The sequence below is a fragment of the Loxodonta africana genome, chromosome 1 (assembly GCF_030014295.1).
Source record: "Loxodonta africana isolate mLoxAfr1 chromosome 1, mLoxAfr1.hap2, whole genome shotgun sequence".
In the NCBI taxonomy this organism is placed as follows: domain Eukaryota; kingdom Metazoa; phylum Chordata; class Mammalia; order Proboscidea; family Elephantidae; genus Loxodonta; species Loxodonta africana.
Genome location: NC_087342.1, coordinates 96,275,044 through 96,296,382, shown reverse-complemented (window position 1 = coordinate 96,296,382; position 21,339 = coordinate 96,275,044). Strand labels below are relative to the sequence as shown.

Sequence of the window (21,339 nt, the reverse complement as noted above, 5' to 3'; positions counted from 1 at the left end):
CTTGGCTTCAGGGTATCCCTGACTCCAGTATCTCCCAACTGCAATCTAAGACTCCACAATTACACATTCTTAAAATGTGGCTCATATTCTGTCACGCCACTCAAAAAGCTTCAACTACACTGTACTGTCCTGGGAACAAGGACTGACATTTGAGATCCAGTATTCTACAAGTTCCCTTTGCTCCAGACAAACTGGATTACTTAACCATTGTTCAAACATGCTCTCTATCTTTTCCCATCATCTTACTGTTGTTGAAGCCACTCCCTGTGCCTAGAATGCCCTCTCCTTCTTCCTTACTTCTGCCTATCAAGTGTAATTCTCCATTTTAGGTTTCAGCTCATAGGTCACTTTCTTCATAAAGCCACCCCGATCTCTGACACTGACATAATTTATCCCTCTTTTGAATTCCCAAATTATTTTATATAAATTTAACATATTTTGCCCTCATATGAACATTTTACATATGTTGCCTCTGTTTTTATTTTACCAATCTTGGTATTTCCTACAGTGCCCTACATAATGTTTTGTATATAAATGGCTGACAATACATTTGGTGAAAGAAAATATAGATGCATAGTTCACAAGGCTTGGACTTGTTCCATAATGAAAGAAAAGTGAATTATTCCCAGTCAGAAACATAAATTCTAAGGAGGAAGACAGGTTTATCTGGCAGGGCTTTTGGCAGGGGTTCCTCTAAGATAAAAAGGTGAGAGCAAGGGAAGAGGCTGGAGATAAAACTTAACCATTAACTGTCTTATTTACATTTTCTGCCTTTGGGAAAAGCACTTAATTCACTCCTTGGAATTTACCTTGAAAAGCTAGACTACTTATAGGGAAAGACGGTAGTAGACCGGTAAAACTTCTACAACTTAACAAGAAAAAGATAAATAATCCAATCAAAAAATGTGCAAAGACTTGAACAAACATTTCAGAAAAGAAGACATTCAAATGGTGAAAAGATGCTTAATGTTATTAGCCACTGCTGTTGCTGTTAGGCCTGTTGAGTTGGTTCCCACTCATACCAACCCCACGTACAACAGAACACTGCCCGATCCTGTGCCATCCTCACAATTGTTGCCCTGTTTGAGCCCACTGTTGCAGTCACTGTGTCAAACCATCTCATCGAAGGTCTTCCGATAACATGTCCAAAGTGAGCGAGACAGTCTCACCATCCTCATTTCTAAGGAACATTCTGACTGTACTTCTGCCAAGACAGATTTGTTTGTTGCTCTGGCCCAAAAAACCCAGTGCAGTCCATGGTATACTCAGTATTCTTCACTAACGCCATAATTCAAAGGCATCAATTTTTCTTCAGTCTTCCTCATTCATTGTCCAGCTTTCACATGCATACGAGGTGACTGAAAATTCCATGGCTTGGGTCAGGCACACCTTAATCCTCAAAGTGACGTCTCTGCTTTTCAATATTTTAAAGAGGTTTTTTTGCAGCAGATTTGCCTGATGCAATGCGTCTTTTGATTTCTTGACTGCTGCTTCCATGGGTGTTGACTGTGGATCCAAGTAAAATGAAATCCTTGACAACTTCAATATTTTCTCTACCATGATGTTGCTTATTAGAGAAATGCATATCAAAACCACAATGAGATACCACTTCATTCACGTTAGGACAGCTAAGACTTTAAAAAAAAAAGGGGGGGGGAGAATAACAAATGTTGCCACGGATGTGGAGAAACTGAAACCCTTATCCATTGCTGGTGGGATGCAAAATGGTAAAGCCACTGTGGAAACCAGTTCGGCAGTGCCTCAAAAAGCTGAACATAGTACTATCATGTTGTTGTTGTTAGGTGCTGTCGCGTCGGTTCTAACTCACAGCGACCCTGTGCACAACAGAACGAAACACTGCCCGGTCCTGCACCATCCTTACAATCATTGTTACGCTTGAGCTCATTGTTGCAGCCATTGTGTCAACCCACCTCACTGAGGGTCTTCCTCTTTTCCACTCTACTCTGCGAAGCATGATGCCCTTCTCCAGGGACTGATCCCTCCTGACAACATGTCCAAAGTATGTAAGACGCAGTCTTGCCATCCTTGCTTCTAAGGAGCATTCTGGTTGTACTTCTTTTAAGACAGATTTGTTTCTTCTTTTGGCAGTCCGTGGTATATTCAATATTCTTCGCCAACACCACAATTCGAAGGCGTCAATTCTTCTTCGGTCTTCCTTATTCATTGTCCAGCTTTCACATGCATATGATGTGATTGAAAATACGATGGCTTGGGTCAGGCACACCTTAGTCTTCAGGGTGACATCTTTGCTCTTCAACACTTTGAAGAGGTCCTTTGCAGCAGATTTCCCCAATGCAATGAGTCTTTTGATTTCTTGACTGCTGCTTCCATGGCTGTTGACTGTGGATCCAAGTAAAATGAAATCCTTGACAACTTCAATCTTTTCTCTGTTTATCATGATGTTGCTCACTGGTCCAGTTGTGAGGATTTTTGATTTCTTTATGTTGAGGTGTAATCCATACTGAAGGCTGTGGTCTTTGATCTTCATTAGTAAGTGCTTCAAGTCCTCTTCGCTTTCAGCAAGCAAGGTTGTGTCATCTGCATAAGGCAGGTTGTTAATGAGTCTTCCTCCAATCTTGATGCCCCGTTCTTCTTCATATAGTCCAGCTTCTCAGATTATTTGTTCAACATACAGATTAAACAGGTATGGTGAAAGAACACAACCCTGATGCACACCTTTCCTGACTTTAAACCAATCAGTATCCCCTTGTTCTGTCCGAACAACTGCCTCTTGATCTATGTAAAGGTTCCTCATGAGCACAATTAAGTGTTCTGGAATTCCCATTCTTCGCAGTGTTACCCATAGTTCGTTATGATCCACGCTGTCAAATGCCTTTGCATAATCAATAAAACACAGGTAAACATCCTTCTGGTATTCTCTGCTTTCAGCCAGCATCCATCTGACATCAGCAATGATATCCCTGGTTCCATGTCCTCTTCTGAAACCGGACTGAATTTCTGGCAGTTCCATGACAATATACTGCTGCAGCCGTTTTTGAATGATCTTCATCAGAATTTTGCTTGCATGTGATATTAATGATATTAATGATTAATGATATTGTTCTATAATTTCCAATGGATCACCTTTCTTGGGAATAGGCATAAATATGGATCTCTTCCAATCAGTTGGCCAGGAAGCTGTCTTCCATATTTCTTGGCATAGACGAGTGAGCACCTCCAGCGCTGCATCTGTTTGTTGAAACATCTCAGTTGATATTCCATCAATTCCTGGAGCCTTGTTTTTCGCCAATGCCTTCAGAGCAGCTTGGACTTCTTCCTTCAGTACCATCGGTTCCTGATCATATGCCACCTCTTGAAATGGTTGAATATCGACTAATTCTTTTTGGTATAATGACTCTGTGTATTCCTTCCATCTTCTTTTGATGCTTCCTGCATCATTTAATATTTTCCCCATGGAATCCTTCAGTATTGCAACTTGAGGCTTGAATTTTTTCTTCAGTTCTTTCAGCTTGAGAAACGCCGAGCGTGTTCTTCCCTTTTGGTTTTCCATCTCCAGCTCTTTGCACACGTCATTATAATACTTTATTTCGTCTTCTCGAAAGGCCCTTTGAAATATTCTGTTCAGTCTTTTACTTCATCAGTTCTTCCTTTTGCTTTAGTTGCCTGACGCTCAAGAGCAAGTTTCAGAGTCTCCTCTGACATCCACCTTGGTCTTTTCTTTCTTTCCTGTCTTTTCAGTGATCTCTTGCTTTCTTCATGGATGTTGGCTTGGATGTCATTCTCCCACGTGTCTGTCGGTTTGTCGTACTGTGGGGTCTTGTGTGTTGCTGTGATGCTGGAAGCTATGCCACTGGTATTCAGATACCAGTAGGGTTGCCCATGGAGGACAGGTTTCAGCTGAGCTTCCAGACTAAGACAGACTAGGAAGAAGGACCCGGCAGTCTACTTCTGAAAAGCATTAGCCAGTGAAAACCTTACAAATAGCAGCAGAACACTGTCTGATATAGTGCTGGAAGATGACGATATACTGCTGCAGCCGTTTTTGAATGATCTTCAGCAGAATTTTGCCTGCACGTGATATTAATGATATTGTTCTATAATATCAGGTCGGAAGGCACTCAAAAGATGACTGGGGAAGAGCTAGCTCCTCAAAGTAGAGTCAACCTTAATGACATGGATGGAGTAAAGCTTTCGGGACCTTCATTTGCTGATGTGGCACGACTCAAAATGAGAAGAAACAGCTGCAAACATCCATTAATAATTGGAACCTGGAATGTAAGAAGTATGAATCTAGGAAAATTGGAAATCATCAAAAATGAAATGGAATGCATAAACATTGATATCCTGAGCATTAGAGAGCTGAAATGGACTGGTATTGGCCATTTTGAACTGGACATTCATATAGTCTACTATGCTGGGAATGACAACTTGAAGAGGAATGGTGTTGCATTCATCGTCAAAAAGAACGTTTCAAGATCTATCCTGAAGTACAACGCTGTCAGTGATAGGATAATATCCATGCACCTACAAGGAAGACCAGTTAATACGACTATTATTCAAATTTACGCACCAACCACTAGGGCCAAAGATGAAGAAATAGAATATTTTTATCAGCTGCTGCAGTCTGAAATTGATCGAACATGCAATCAAGATGCATTGATAATTACTGGCGATTGGAATGCAAAAGTTGGAAACAAAGAAGAAAGGATCAGTAGTTGGAAAATATGGCCTTGGTGATAGAAACAATGCCGGAGATCGAATGATAGAATTTTGCAAGACCAACGACTTCTTCATTGCAAATACCTGTTTTCACCAACATAAATGGTGACTACACACATGGACTTCGCCAGGTGGAACACAGAGAAATCAAACTGACTACATCTGTGGAAAGAGATGATGGAAAAGCTCAATATCATCAGTCAGAACAAGGCCAGGGACCGACTGTGGAACAGATCATCAATTGCTCATATGCAAGTTCAAGCTGAAACTGAAGAAAATCGGAGCAAGTCCACGAGAGCCAAAACATGACCTTGAATATATCCCACCTGAATTTAGAGGCCATCTCAAGAATAGATTTGATGCATTGAACACTAGTGACCGAAGACCAGACGAGCACTATCACATGAGCCTGCAATTCCACTCCTAGATACATACCCAAGGGACTTGAAAGCAGTGACACAAATAGATACATGTACACAGTGTTCACTGCAGCCCTATTCGCAATAGATAAAAGTAGGAGCTAAAAGGTAAGAACAACCTAAATGCCCAACAGTTGCTGAATGGGTAAATGAAATTAATGCATACATACAATGGAATATATTCAGCCATAAAGCCAGAAAACCAAACATATCGCCATCAAGTCGATTCCGACTCCTAGCGACCCTATAGGACAGAGTGGAACTGCCCCACAGGGCTTCCAAGGAGCGCCTGGTGGATTTGAACTGCCAACCTTTTGGTTGGCAGCTGTAGTACTTAACCACTATGCTACCAGGGTTTCCATTCAGCCATAAAGAGAAATAAAATCCTGACATGCTACATGGATGAACCTTGAAAACATCATGATGAGTGAAATAAGTCAATCACAAAAGGACAAATATTGTAGGACCTCACTTATTTGAAATATCAATAGGCAAATGCAGAGAGACCGAAGTTTATTAGTAGCTACCAAGGACTGGAGAGAGCCGTTGTTTAGGAAGCAGTGAGTTTCTGTTTATGGTGATGAAAAATATGACAACAATTATAGGTGACAGGTGCACAAGATTAATGTAATTGATATCACTAAATTGTATGCCTGAAGTATGTTGACTTGGCAAATGTGCTGTATATATTTTTATAAAACAAAACAAAAAAGATGGTGGATTGAACAGAGGCACCTATTTCCTCTCCTTCCTGAAATGTCACTAAAAAGGGTTTTTGGTTATATCATTAAGGCATAAACCCCAAAGGATAGGGTGCATGAAGAAAAAAAAAAAGGCAATAAAATTTTGGAAGTAGGACTGCAGATGGAAGCACACCTGAGAAAACTCAATCCTAAACTGGCAAAGGGAAAAGGCAAGATTTTCAGTGTAGAATTCCCCAAAGGCTCAGAAATGGGTGGCACTCTGGATGTGGGAGTAGAGGGAGAACCTAAATTAACATTTTCCTCCCTTCAAGAGGATTAAGGTCTTCATACAGGTGCACACACTGCACACATACCTGAATACACAGCTCTCAGGAATACTGACTCAACTGCCAAGTAACAACTTTGGGAAGTGTAGCTGCAGGCTTATCTATTACCTCATTTAACCCTATGGAAAGAAAAGGCCAAAGAGTCCACATGTTATCACTGTCTTCAGATAATTATTCGTCTCTCTCCTCAGCTAAGTAACCACTTCACCTGGACCCAAAACTACTGGTGGATGTTACAGAAAAGCACCACAGGGAACAAAATGACTTTTAGAGTTCTTGGCTACTTTCCCATTTGCTATCAAAAATGGAAAGTTGTCCACTGTTTCTCTGAGTGGTTATATGTCTAGAATGTCCAGTGGGCAAAGAGTTAAACACTGAAGAGATATAAATGGCTGTGGTAACAGAACAGAAACAATGCTCTCAGTTATGATTTTAACAGATTTCTCCTTACATTTTGAAACATTTTAAATAATACAGGAATTGTTGTTGCTGTTAGTTGCTGTTGACTCCATCCCAACTCATGGCAACTCCACGTCTGTCAGAGTAGAACTGTGCTCCATAGGGTTTTCAAAGCTGTAACATTTTGGAAGCAGATCACCAGGTCTGTCTTCCGAGGTGCGTCTGGGTGAGCCAAACACTCAACCATTTATGCCACCCAGGGACTCCTGTACGTGAAAAACCTGCTGGATAAAATTCTTATAAACCCATCTGAGCCTAGTGCCTTTTTGGAGGGTTGGACTTTTTACTTCTTGAATTAATTTTCTTTTTTACTTCTGTCAGATTTTTTCACTTCTGCAGGCATGAATGGCATTTCTGGGTAGAAAATTCTTCACTGTGAAGGACTGCCCCCACTTAGTGGAGGATGCTTCGCATTCCTGGTCATCAGGCACTAAATGCCAGTAGCAATCCCACCCCAACCAGTCATTGTGATGGACTAAAATCTCTCCCCAGGCAATATTAAAGGCTCCCATGGGGGATGAAAGGAGCTCTTATGACATAGTGGTTAAAGCGCTTAGCTGCTCAAACCCACCAACAGCTCTGTGGGAAAAAGATGTGGCAGCCTGCTTCCCTAAAGATTTACAGCCTTGGTCATCCTATAGGGCAGTTCTACTCTATCCTGTAGGGTCCCTGTGAGTCAGAATCAACTCAACTGCAGTAGGTTTGGTTTGGTTTTCGGTGGGAAATGGTAGCAACTTGGGTTAAACACATAAAATTTATTTCTATAAATTCTCTTGTTACTAATCTTTAAAATCTGAATATGTGGTTATATATTCTTTATATCATTCCTAGATATTGTATTTCTTTTCTTGATTAGAATGCCAGAGACCTTAAAAAACAAATTTTCAATGTAGTGATCAAGTTTATTGCTTTTTGCTTTTTTATTTCATTATTTCTTTTATCTTTTTTCCCCCTTATTTATCTGAGGTTTAACATAATACCATAAAGTGTACTATCTGCCTTTATCTTTATTATTTCTTCTCTACTACTTCCTTTATGTTCATTTTTAGTCTTTCTTGTTTTTTAACAAATGAATTTAAAGATATAAACTCTCCTCTTAATACCACTCTGGTCAAATATTATAGGTATTTATATGAAGTGTTTCCACTACCATTGATTTCTATATAGAAAAATGGAAAAAATTATGATAGGAATCTCACAGACTAAATATACGAAGCTGAGTGACTCAGGAGAAACCTTGCAGTCTTGCCTGCCGACCTTGGGGATTCCTCAACCGTCACAATCTGTGAGCAGGATCCCTGTTCTCTAACCTGCTCATCTTGGGTTCACCAGCTTCTGTAGCTCTGTGAATTGGGAAAGGACTCTATCTTGACTTAAGGGCTTGGGGCGTTGCAACCTCAACAATTGCCTGAGCTATTTCCTTAAGATAAATCTCTCTCTCTATATTTATACACATTACTGGTTTTGCTTCTCTACAGAACCCAGCAGAGGACAATAAATATTTTTAACAGTTTATATCCTACATCGTAGTTTGGAGAGTAACATCTGGGGTCTTAAAAGCTTGTGAGTGACCATCTAAGATACAAATATCAATCTCTTCTCATTCGGAGCAAAAAAGAAAGAAGGAAACCAAAGACACAGAGAAGAAACTCGTCTTCCTGACTAACAGTCTACATGCATCATGGCCTCATCTACCCTGAGACCAGAAAAACTGGATGGTGCCTGGCTACCACTACCAACTGTTCTGATCAGGGCCACAATAGATGGATCCTGATAGAAAGGGAAAAAATGTGGAACAGAACTCAAATTCTTGAAAAGTTCAGACTTACTGGACTGTTTGAGACTAGAGGACTCCCCAAGACTATTGCCCTGAGATACTCCATAAACCCTGAACTGAAACTACTCTCTGAAGTCACCTTTTAGCTAAATAACAGATTGGCTCATAAAACAAAGAATATTACCAGAGAGTACTGTGCACCTTTAAAATATCATCTATATGAGACCAAATGGTCAACAATTACTCTAAATAAAGATGAAGGGGTCAGGGGACAGGAAAACCAGATTACCGGAAGTGAAACATCCAGAAGGGAATTAATGAGAATGTTAAAAAAACATTGTGAAAAATGTAACCAAAGTCACTGAACAATTTGTGTAGTAATTGTTAAATGGGAACTGAATTTGCTGTGTAAACTTTCACCAGACACACAATAAAGTATTATTAAAAAAAAACTTTTTTCACCAAAAAAAAAAAAAAAAAAGATAAGATGCTCAACTTCCCTAGATCAGGGAAAGGTCAATTTTAAAAGGCATGTTTTATGCTTATTGTGGGGTGTACAATTAACTTTACTCAAAATATTTGGTCCTGGTTCCTGTGAGGTAATCTCTAAACCTTTGGAAATTACTCCAGTAACTGGAGTATTTGTAATCCATGAGTGTTCCAGACCACACCTGAAAATTTATGCTGATGGAAGATTCATGTTGAGTCAGGGCTAGCAATGTCAGAAAGACCCATCCGGTAATATCATTCAGACCTCAGGGACAGGGGGCTGAAGGTCGAGTCTAACCACATGGGCAACGATACAATCAATCATGCCTATGTAATGAGGCCCTAATAAAAACTCTGGACACTGAAGCTCACAGAGCTTCCTGGTTAATGAAAGGTATCAGTCCTTGGGAAGATACCAAACCCAAACCAAACCCATTGCCGTCGAGGCAATTCCGACTCATAGCAATCCTATAGGACAGGGTAGAACTGCCCCATAGGGTTTCCAAGGAATGCTTCAGGGATTTGAACTGCTGACCTTTTGGTTAGCAGCAGTAGCTCTTAACCACTACACCACCAGTGTTTCCTTGGGAGGATAGTGCATCCCTTTTTCAGACATGGAAGCTCCGTGTTGGGGATCCTCCTAGATCTTGCCCTGTGCATCTCTTCATTTCTATTTTTTTCCCTATAATACAAGCATAATTTTAAGTATATTGCTTTCTTGAGTTCTGTGAGTCATTCTAGTAAATTATCAAACCCGAGGGAGTAATGGGAATCCCAAATTTGCAGCCAGCAGATGTCAGAAATGAGGGGGGCCCAGGGGCTTTCAGCTGAGGAAGGGCTGAAAGCTCTGGTAGTCTCATTAACATTGCCCTTTGAAAACTGATCAATTAATTCAGAAAAGCTGCATGAGAGAATGACATTAATGGAAAAGCAGAAAAGATTTAATATGTACTAACCTATGACATCGGCTGCTGATGTGCCTCACTCTTACCAACCCCGCAGGCACTCTTTCCAGCTAGCTTTTCCTGCCAGGCTGACAGAATAGGCAGGGCTTCTGAGAAACTGGCAGAGTCCATTTTCATATCTGATGTTTCAAACCCTTTGTCTGAAAGCTCTTTAAGTGATCCAAGCAGATAGCCTGGAGGTAAGCACACCCCATGTACTACAGTTCAATTATATCTGCTTCCCGCACCACCCACTCTCGACAGTTAGCTCAGTATTGCAGAGCTGGAGAAGCCAAAGCAAGACCCAATGTGAGGTCTCAAGTCCTCTTCAGCCGTTAAACCTCGACCGGAAGACCCAATGTGAGGTCTCAAGTCCTCTTCAGCCGTTAAACCTCGACCTGGAGACCTCCCGACCTGGGAATGGAAAATTCCTATCAAGAACACCTGGTAGCCAAGGAGATTGGTCCCAGTTTATGAAGTTCATCTGACTTTCTCCTTTTCTTCTTTAAAAGGCTGAGCCAGGCATCTTGTAGTGCTTCCAAAGTCTTGAAGAGAGAAGTGCCGGAATCTACCTATTCCATGATGCCTGAAGATTCTTCCTTCACTAAGAACCATTTTCAAATGAAGCCTTAATCACTTGTTCTTTAGGAGTTCATGTCAGCATGGTTTATTATTAAACGCTTAGAGAGGGTTTCAGTGCTCTACTCTTCCCTCTTTAAATGCTTTAGTTAAAAATCTACCAATATCATCAGAAGACTAAGTACCATTAAGATATCAATTCTCCTCAACACATATATAGACTCAACACAATCCCAATCAAAATCTCAGCAGGGTTTTTTAAAGAAACCAGCAAGCTGATTCTATATGTATATGGAAAGACAAAGGAACTAAAGTAGCCAAAACAATTTAAAAAAGAATAACAAAGTTACAAAGACCATTCAGTGGAGAAAGGACAGTCTTTTCAAACAAATGGTTCTGAAATAACTGAACATCCATGCGCAAAAAAAAAAAAAAAAAGATCTTGATCCATCCTCACACCACATAAAAAAATTAACTCAAAATGGATTACAGACCTAAATGTAAAAACTAAAACTATAAAAATTCTAAAAGAAAACATAGGAAAAAAATAATTGTGACCTTACCCCGTCGCTGTTGAGTCAATTTTGACTCATGGCGACCCTATAGGACAGAGTACAATTGCCCCATAGAGTTTCCAAGAAGTGGCTGGTGGATTTGAACCTCTGACATTTTGGTTAGCAGCTGAGCTCTTAACCACTGCACCACCTGGGCTCCTAAAATTTCTTAGATATTATTCATAAAAAAAGAGAAGGGGGGAGTCAACAAATTGGATTTCATCAGAACTTACAACCTCTGCTCTTTAAAAGACACTCTGTAAGGACTAAAAAGATAAGCCACAGACTGGGAGAAAATTACATATCTGCTAAAATACTTGTGGCCAAAATACATAAAGAATTTCCACAACAAACAACCTAATTTTTAAAGTCAACAAAGATTTGAACAGGCAATTCATTAAAGAAGATACAAGGATGGTAAATAAGCATATGAAAAAATGCTCAACATCATTAGTCATTCAAGAAACAGAAACTAAATCCATGATGAAATATAACTATGTGCCTATTAGAATGGCTAAAATAAAAAATAAACAGAAAACCTGACAATATTAAATACTGGGGAGGATCTACAGCAGCTGAAATATCATACATTTCTGATGGGAAAGCAAAATGGTAAAACCACTCTGGAAAACCGTTTGGCAGTTTCTTAAAAAGTTATATATTAAGACCCAGCCATCCCATTCCTGGGTATTTACTCAAGTGAAATGAAAACCTATGTTCACACAAAATCTGTCTATGTGAATGTTTATAGCAGCTTTATTTGTAGTTGCCAAAAACGGTAAACAATCCAGATGTTCCCCAGCTCAATGAAAAAACCAAAACCAAACCTTTTGCTCTACGAGTCGTTCCGACAGAGAGTGACCCTATAGGACATAGTAGAACTGCCCCATAGGGTTTCCAAGGAGCACCTGGTGGATTCAAACTGCTAAGACCTTTTGGTTATCAGCCGAGCTCTTAACCACTGTGTAAACTGTGGTACATCCACACAGTGGAATACTACTCAGCAACAAAAAGAAACAAATTACTGATACCTGCAACAACATGGATATATCTCAAAGGCATTTTGCTAAGTGAAGGAAGCCACACTCGAAAGGGTCCATACCGTATGATTCCATTCATAAGACATTCTGGAAAAGGCAAAACTACTGGGACAGACGTCAGAGTAATAGTTGCCAGAGGTAAAGGAGGGGGAAGGTGTTAACTACAAAGGGAAACAAGGGAATTTTTTAGTAGGTTGAAATTATTCTGTTTCAATGTGGTGGCAGTTATACGATTGTATCTGTTAAAATTAACAGAACAGTACAGAAAAATGGTGAGTTTTACTTTATTTAAACTGTAATTTTACAAAAACTCTCAATGCAAACTATAAGAAACAAAACAAAAAAACTACTAAGAATATGACCACAAAGTTTCTGCATGCTGAAGAGAAAACCTTTCAAAGAGGACGATTAAAAATAAGGCCTACAGTATCACACACATACACACACATTCTCTCTGCCACCCTCTACCCTCTGACAGGCCTAGCGAAGAGCGTTTCAAAAGAAACCGTCTCATCTCCCATTCTTACCTGAGACGTGGGCTGTTTCAGGATTGGAAGGAAGCACTAATAATACCCCACAAATGACCTAGCATCATTATAGAAGGCTAGTGAGGAGTGGGAAAGGCCACAGGAGTTCCTTCAAATCGCAGTGGGAATTGTGCACCCCCTTCTTGTTCTTCCTCAGGAGAACTGGGGTGCACATGAATTCTCAAGCACTGCACACTCACCTCTGTTGTGACTGCGCTTAAATCGACTGTATGCACCTCAGTCCTGCAGCACTCCCTTACAGAGGAGACTGAACTGTGCAGAGGCAATGAAAGTAGGCCAAGGCGACAGAGCACTCTAGTTACCCGATGACGGCCAATCACAGGCCCCTCCCCAGAAGTGTATCGCTCTGAGGTCAGGACTCAAAAGCAGTCTGTGCTGTCAGCCTGAACCTAAAGGGACTAACTTGTTGGGCTTGTTTTTCCACAGCATTAAATTGAGGGTTTACGATTTGAGACCCCAAGTTTCAATCTCTGCCACAGGGCTGGTGGTCTCTCTTTCCACAGTTATCACCTAGTTCTGACTCTACCTTTTTCTTGTGTGGAAAGGTGGCAAGCCAATTCCTCAGGGCATACAGTTCATACAGAATTGAAGATGAACAACCCAAATACACCTACCACCCCAGACTGCCATGAAACCCAGCTGCCTCATCCCAAGGAACATCATAGCTACAGCATTGTCACTTTCCACCCAGAATCACAAACTTTTAAAATCCTTTTGGAGCTGTTTCTGCAGGGGTGGGGGTGGGATGTACCTTTTGGTCTTCCATCCACTGACACCAGCTTCTTTGTTTCTGCTGTTAGCAGCAGCTCATAAGGGTGCTCATCCTCGTTCCTGGCTGCACTCCCCTGGCTCCTGGGTCTCATGGCCAGGATCTGAGAGAAAGAAACACCACAGGACTTCTCACGTAGGTGACTAATACCAACACAAGTTGTGTTAAATGCATTCCAAATTATTGGCTCCTTTTTCATTTGAGAGAAAGGGAATAATTCGAGTGTGTCACACAGAATCACAACTGCCCAGCTCTTTTCTGGATATACAACTGAACCTCAAATCTCAATGGCCTTGGATTAGAGTGTTCCCCTTTCCTTATCTCATCTTATTCTTCCAAAAACTATATATCAAATCCAAGATCCTTCCTTCCCTTGCCTCTCCCCACCTCCACAGGGCTCTGCATGATCTCTTCTTTGTGGATAATGCTTTCCAAGCATTTTTTAATGATGATGCATCATAAGGCCTTCTTTCCTCAAGTTTCTTTTCTAATACGCACCAAACAAAAACCCAAACCAAACTCATTGCCGTTGAGTTGATTCCGACTCATAGTGGCCCTACAGGACACAGCAGAACTGCCCCATAGGGTTTCCAAAGAGCACCTGGTGGATTCGAACTGCTGACCTTTTGGTTAGCAGCCATAGCTCTTAACCACTAGGCCACCAGGGTTTCCAATATGCACACTTACTACCAAATGGCTGTAATCCTTCCCATCTTCTCAAAAGTGAATCAAAATGACCTCTGACTGACTCTCAATGCTCCCTATTTACTAGAAACAAACCAAAACACCAAAAAAACTTGTTGCCATTGAGTCGATTCTGACTCATAGTGACCCTATAGGATAGAATCGAGCTGCCCCATAGGGTTTCTGAGCAGCGGCTAGTAGATTTGAACCGCTGACCGTTTTGGTCAGTAGCCATATCTCTTAATACTGCACCACTGGGGCTTGTTAGCTAGTGGTCTGTAAATCCTTCTCTATTTTTGTGAGCCTTTCTTCAGATGTCCTGGGAGTTATAGGGAAAGGTTTCCCAAAAGCTGGCTTCCTGCCACATTTATGATAATACAGTTTTAAATTCTACTGATCTCTGTTCTGAAAAAAGTCAAGTGGATAGGTAGTATGAATTTCAGTGGAGAAAAAGCAGCTCTGTCCACTGAGAAATCCCTAATCTAAGTGGCCAAACGTCCCTGATGAATTGACTGGATCAGAACTAGCTCCTACGCCTGGTGGCCACAGCTAGTCACCGTAGCAGAGTAGCCAAGCTTCCCCTTGAACCAAGCCAGAAACACAATTAGTGCCACAGCTACACTGGGAGGGAGAATGGAGACCCTTGCTTTAGCGGATAACTTTGGCACATTTGCCCTAAGAATCCAGTGTGTTTCACAAACAAGTTAAGAAAAATCATATGCCAGATATTAGGAAAGCAAAGCAAAGAATAGAATTTCTTCTTGAGCAGCTTGGCTAGGACAAGTAACATATTATGAGCATGAGGTGACATTCCTGATTCCATCTAACAAATAACAGCACACTACAAACGTGATTCCCTAGCAACATACACAGAGAAACCCCCCTCAATGCTGACATATCCCAGGGCTCACTGGAAACACGTCAGGTTTATAATTCATCAGTTTCGCTTTTTCGAAGGCATAGCTCCCTGTGTTATGGCCTAATGAGAGAACAAGGACTCTGGCATCCTCAGACTAAATGAGAACAGCAGCGCCTGCGTGCTAACAAGGCTGCCAGTCTAAAGCCAGAATGATAGCCTCTTTCCAAAATTCTGCTCAGCACAGCAGGAACCTCTACTTACTGCATGCCACCTGGAAGCTAAAAGCTCTTTCATCACAATAAGCTGTTTGCCTGTACTACTTATTCCTTTCTCCTCTTCATAGGAGCACAATTAAGAGAACAAAGAGCAACTATTAAGAAGTTCACACAGTGTCAACTTAATACCACAGGCTTTCCAGACAGGAATTTGTGTCATGCATGTTTACACACCCACGGCTACCACTTATGCAGTGCCTTGGAAACCTGATTCCGTGAGCGTTCTGCATACAGCAGCGGCTCTCACACAGCCCCATACGTGCTTCACTGAGAGATACTGGACATCCATGTCCAGCCTCTAACATCCTTTCTTCTCCAACAGGACAGGGCTGAAGACTCCCATCTGGGCTCTCTACCAGACACATTGGGCCTGTACTCACTATATGCCTGGTTCTCATGCAGGGTGACTGGAAGCCAAGAACCGTCAAATGTCAGAGCTGAAAGAGACCCAAACCCTTACAGCCACAGCTACAGAGCACCTGGGTCCAGCCCCTCCTTTTTGCAGTTGATGAAACTCAGCACCCAGAGCGACCTAGGGACTTGTCCAAGGTCACCCAGGGAGCTCGTGGCAGAGCCATGGCCATAAAACTCAGTTCTGATTCAGGATCAGAATGGGAAGTATGATTTCTCCATTCAATCTGAAACCCTTTCCCTCCTCAGACGTCTAGAGTTCCCTGCTTGTAACCTAGACTGTACGTGGGGTGGTCCTTTTCTCTTGGTCCTGGCCCGTACCAGCTATAAGATTAACATTTTACAATAAAGCAATAAACTGCTTCTCTTCGAGTCTTCCTAGCTCCCATCCGAGAAGCCCCGTGCCAGAGTGAATATGGCAATAACTGATTTTTAACAGACAGTATTTTGTTCTTTACTAAATTACTCCTTAATCTTTTTCCCCCATTTCTCCAGGGCTGGCAATAAATCAAATCTGAAAAAATTATATACTCTGCTATGTGGAAAGCAACACTTCTGCTGCAGAGAAAAGCTACTGACAGTCAGCGCCTAACAGTGACCAATGGAATAGCCAGCTGGGGTGTGGGTTGCTTTCTGGGAAGAGACGCCATGGCAGCTGCAATTGCCCAGGAATGCTTGGCACTTGTGAGCAAAGACCACAGTCAATCCTGATGCAGCCAGTCGCCCATTCTGTGGGGGCAAAAACATCTAAATAGCACGCGTGCATGTGCATGTGTATGTGCGCGTGCACACGTGTGTATGTAATTTTTAAGCCAGTTTCATGATCTGGTCATTTACTCGGATAAGTTCTCCTGGAGCCAGGTATACTCCAGCTTCCCTTAACAGCTTCTAAGGGTCATCTGACAATGACAAGCTTCAGGAATAGAGACATGAACATTGGGGCAGATTGCTTGCCAAATACAAAAATCTAAACTCTGATGAAGCCCATGCCTCCTGAGATCTGAGGTTTAGATACTAAAGCTTTGAGGGTATAAGAAATAAAGGTGGCGAAGACTAGAGTCCAAAAAAAAAAAAAAAATTTTTTTTTTTTAAATCCACTTTTGAAGAAGGCTTATTCATTCAGACTATAGCACACAAACAAAATCTACCTGGATCATTACAAAGTATAATGACCCAGGCCACATCACCTCCATATTTACGTACCTATACCAAAACCAAACCCATTGCCATTAAGTCGATTCCGACCCATAGTGACCCTATAGGACAGAGTAGAACTGCCCCACAGGGTTTCCAAGGAGCAGCTGGTAGATTCTAACCGCTGACCTTTTGGTTAGCAGCTGTAGCACTTAACCACTGTGCTACCAGGGCTACCATATACCTATAAAAAACCAAAACCAAACCTGTTGCCACAGAGCTGAATCCAACTCATGGTGACCCTATAGGACAGAGTAGGACTGCCCCATAGAACTTCTAAGGAGTGCCTGGTGGATATGAACTGCCAACTTTTTGGTTAGTAGCCGTAGCTTTTAACCACCAGCCACCAGGGTTTCTACCAAGTGCCTATAATCACCACTAATCAGTCAGGATTTGCAGTCTTCCAAATGCTAACTATGCTGGTCCAATTGACCCAGGATTCCCTGGTATTCAGAAGCAAATTCTAGAAGATACCTCAGACAGAGTCTCCATCCAGGAGACTAATATGGAGATTTTTCCCCTACCTCTTGACACTGTGTAGCTGCCAAATCGTATACTTTAGAAAGCCTTGAGAGAATAGAAATTCCTTTTATCATTATTAATTAGGTGTCTTCGAGTTGATTGCAACTCACAGCAATACCATGTGACAGAGTAGAGCTGCGCCATAGGGTTTTCTAGGCTATAATCTTTACAGGAGCAGATTGCCAGGTCTTTCTCCCATGGAGCTGCTGGGAGAGTTCAAAACCATCAACCTCTTGGTTGGCAGCCAAGCACTTAACCATTCTGTTATTGCCAAACCGTATGCTTTAGAAAGCCTTGGGAGAACAGAAACTCCTGGTCTTCCAATATTTCTTTAACAGCCTTGCTCTTATCCTCGGGCATTAGAATTTTAATCTAAGTCCTTGTTAAAGCAGCACACAGAGCTTTTACAGAGGTTTAGCCCTAACTGAAAATGCTCTCCATTATTAGGTTTCTTCTTGTAAAAAAGGAGTATTGAAGCAAACTTCCATTTACATAAAAACATGTAGGATTTACTACAGGCACTTGTATCTACTGGCAATGTGTTATTACCCAAGGGGCTGCATTTCCAAAGACCCCTTAGTTGAGGCACGATAATAAGCACTTTGTAATTGAGGGAGAGAAAGATATAAGGACAGAATTTGTATCTAGCAAAGAAATCTTATCTCTAACACTGACTTTCACATTTTTAAAGTGGCTTCCTTGTATTTATTCATTGTATTAAATGAAAGCCATCCTTCTGGTTCCATGTGTTTATATTGAATAATATAACTGTGTCACTAGATGGTCCATGGCAATACTATAAAAAACAACTAATTTTGACTTCCAGGGATAAAGTAATGAGATTTAATTACCTGGTTTATATTAGCTGATTTTTAAATTATTATTATTAAAGAAAACAACTACTGAAATTATGTAATATTTTGAGTGCTCAATGAATACATTTTCTGAATGGTAGAAAGTGTTAAGGGAGCATTCTGAAGATGAAAGATTAAGAAAACTCTGATTTTCTTCATATACCTAAGTGAGGAGGTTGAGTTATTTGCCCAATGATAAAATTTCGTTTCTTAAAAAAGTGGACTGTTCTTGTCAATAATCTTTGATCTTTCCCCCTCAATTCATGACTCCTATTTCTTTTCTAATTGAGTCATGACATTTCCCATGTTTGCCTTGGTGTAGATTCTTCATGTGAAATGAACAAGGGAAAATGGGAAAACCGAAGTAAGATGTTTGAGAGAGAACCACCAAGTTTGGTACTATGGCAGTGTCTAGAGAACAGGGATCAGGAGATAGTCTATACTGCACTATGTATCAAAAGATAACACAGGTACAAAAGCAAAAATGAGACTGTTTAGCTCATTGGAGCCTGGAGAAAACATGCACGTTCTAATTTCCACATCATAAGGTAGATCAATAATTGGCCTGTCTGCTATAGATCTATATTAAAATTCTTTGTTTAGTACTTTTGAAGGAGTCTGAACCATCTTGCTCCAGGTTACTGATACGTACAAATTTACGACAAATTAACTAATCCAAAGAGGTACTAAGAAAACGAGAAAGCAAAGAAGCACACAGTGATGCACTTTCCAACAATCTCATATTTCAGTGATGGGAATAAACTCAACCCTCTACCTCAGGAGCTGTCAAGGGCAAATACTTCTTATCCGCTCGGTCTTCCTCCTCTTCATCGGGCGGTGGCTTTGCTGGAGGCGGTGGACGTTCCCTCTGCAGAAGAGAAAGAAGTACTTCATCTCTTTCTACAAGTATCTAACTTTTTGGTTTACCCTCATCTTAGCCCTTGGAAATTAAAAACAAGAGTGTAAAGAACTCCCCTGGGAGACTACAAATGGAGAACCCTGCACACACATACACAATTAGCAGGCTCTTTGGTTTTTGATGTTTGTAGCAGACATCATAAACTCTTCTTTCAGATCCTAAACCATGGGAAGAAATGCCAATACTGATAACACATGACTGTCTTGTTAGAAAATGCCCTTCATAATACTGATATATAAGACTGTAGTATAGAAAAATCAATGGCTCAATTTTTAGTCTACTCTAAAAAGAGGAAACACCAAGTTCAAAGAATCAATTTATCAAATAGTTCTAACAAACCAGTCGTTGAGCTTATCCTGAAGAGGATACTTCAATTTCTGCCCAAACTTTAATGCTCTGATACCAGTCTATCTCCATTTACTAGCAAAAAGTTCAGAACTAGTCTCTAACCTTGGTCACCTCCTTCAATGGTACCTATTATATACCATATACCATTAGCATATGAAAACCCTATTTCATCTAAGTCCATTTTAAAATGGAACACATGTTAGTTGTCTTCCTTAGAGCAGGAGTTGGCAAGGTTTTTCTTAAAGGGTGACATAAAAAATATTTCAGGCTTTGCAGGCCATTCAGTCTCTGTCACAACTACTCAGCTTTGCTGTTGTAACACAAAAGTGGCCATAGACAATACGTAAATGAACGAGTGTGGCTGCAGTCCAATAAACTGTAGTTAAAAAAAACAGGCTGTCGTTCGTGGGCCCTAGTTCATCAAGCCATGCTCTAAAGCAAAAAACTCACTGAAGAGGGGCACTAAATTAGTTAGACCATGAGTAGACAACTTCAGGGATACACAGAAGTACCTTGGTGAAGGACACCTGAAAGCTAACAACTGAAGAGATCTGCCATTGTACCTGTAGCACCTTTGGCATCTTTTACATTCCAAAGCCCTATTCATGCTTGATAATCCTACCAGGAGGGAGTTGGCCTACAGGATCATCCCTGGCTTATAGGTTAGTTTACTGTGTTGTTGGAACAGGAGTATTTCTGAAAGCCAGAGTGGAGATGAGTGCTGAATTATGTGAAAGTCCCAGAGAAATCTGCAAGGCAGGATGCTTTTTGGTAAGCTGGCCATTCCCATAGACCCTGGAACTGGACCAATGTCCAATAACAACAACCTTCAAAACAGGTGCTATTTTCATGCCAAACAAAGCTACTTAGATCAGATTTCCCATTAAGCCCCACTTTTCCCACCCTGCTTTGCTCCGGAAGTGCAGAACAAGCCTGACTGCAGCATCACCTTGTAAGGAAGGGCACAGCAAAAGGAGCAGGCTCATATCTGCCACCAGCAAATCCACTAGAGGGAAAACACAACACAACAACAACATGGACCTAACCTAGAAACCTTCTCAAGGCTGAGAACCTAGAAAAAACATTCATTGAAGAACTGACCACCAAGGACACTGGAAGGAAAGCAAAGCGTCCACAAGCCTCCTTTTTTCTTTGGGCCCAGGGCCTGGAAGTACGGGGCTGATTTATACATACCATATGTACATCGTATCTACCAAAATATAGAAAAGTCCCTTGGCCACGCAGTTAATTACCACGGAACAGGAAGATAGCAGAGTCACAATAAAACCAAAACCAAACCCGTTGCCATCGAGTCAATTCCGACTCATAGAGACTCAATAGGACAGAGCAGAACTGTCCCATTGGGTTTCCAAGGAGCGGCTGGTGGATTCGAACTGCCGAATCCACTAGCTTTTAACCACTGCGCCACTGGGGCTCCACAGTTACAAAAGACACAAATAAATGACAGAGCATGCACCTCAAGATGCATCAGTTTCTACTTAAAAAAAAAGCAGGACCATAAAATACTAGATTCCTAGAGCAGGGTGGAACAAAGAGACTTCTGTCAATCAGTGGCTAAGCCCCCAGCAACTTGGTTATTCGTAGCTTGCTTCAGTAACCCTGTGCTGCTTCTTGCAAAGGCTCTAGCTCCCCCTAATGGGCATCACCTGTAAGTAGCACTTAAAGCAAAGCCTTGCCCCATAGCTTGGTTTGCCTAATCCATCTATGCTTAACAATGAAAGAAATGAAATGAACTAGCTCTGTCTACTATGCTAGTGGTGCTTGACATACATACTTGCTTCACCACTCACAAGGAGTTTTGTCACAGTTCCTGAAAACACCTACCCTGCTGGGCTACTACAAGACTGACGAGTCTTTCCAAAGTTCATATAAAAACACTGAGCTACTCTAGGGCAGGGCAGAGCAAAGTCTACCAAAAAGAACACTCCAAAAAACACCAGGCC

The 21,339-nt window shown here is 41.3% G+C and overlaps 1 protein-coding gene across 10 annotated transcripts in view; it reads right to left on the bottom strand.

The window, feature by feature from the left end:
• The window catches only part of ANKS1A (ankyrin repeat and sterile alpha motif domain containing 1A), a 201,565-nt gene that overhangs the window by 88,226 nt on the left and 92,000 nt on the right, over positions 1-21,339 (bottom strand). For all 10 annotated transcript variants that reach the window (XM_023540164.2, XM_023540160.2, XM_023540156.2 and 7 more), the window contains 2 exons: positions 18,884-18,976; positions 13,292-13,412 (listed from right to left, as the gene is read on the bottom strand). In XM_023540164.2, coding sequence (XP_023395932.2) covers positions 13,292-13,412; positions 18,884-18,976 — 214 coding nt within the window. The remainder of the gene's footprint in view (positions 1-13,291; positions 13,413-18,883; positions 18,977-21,339) is intronic.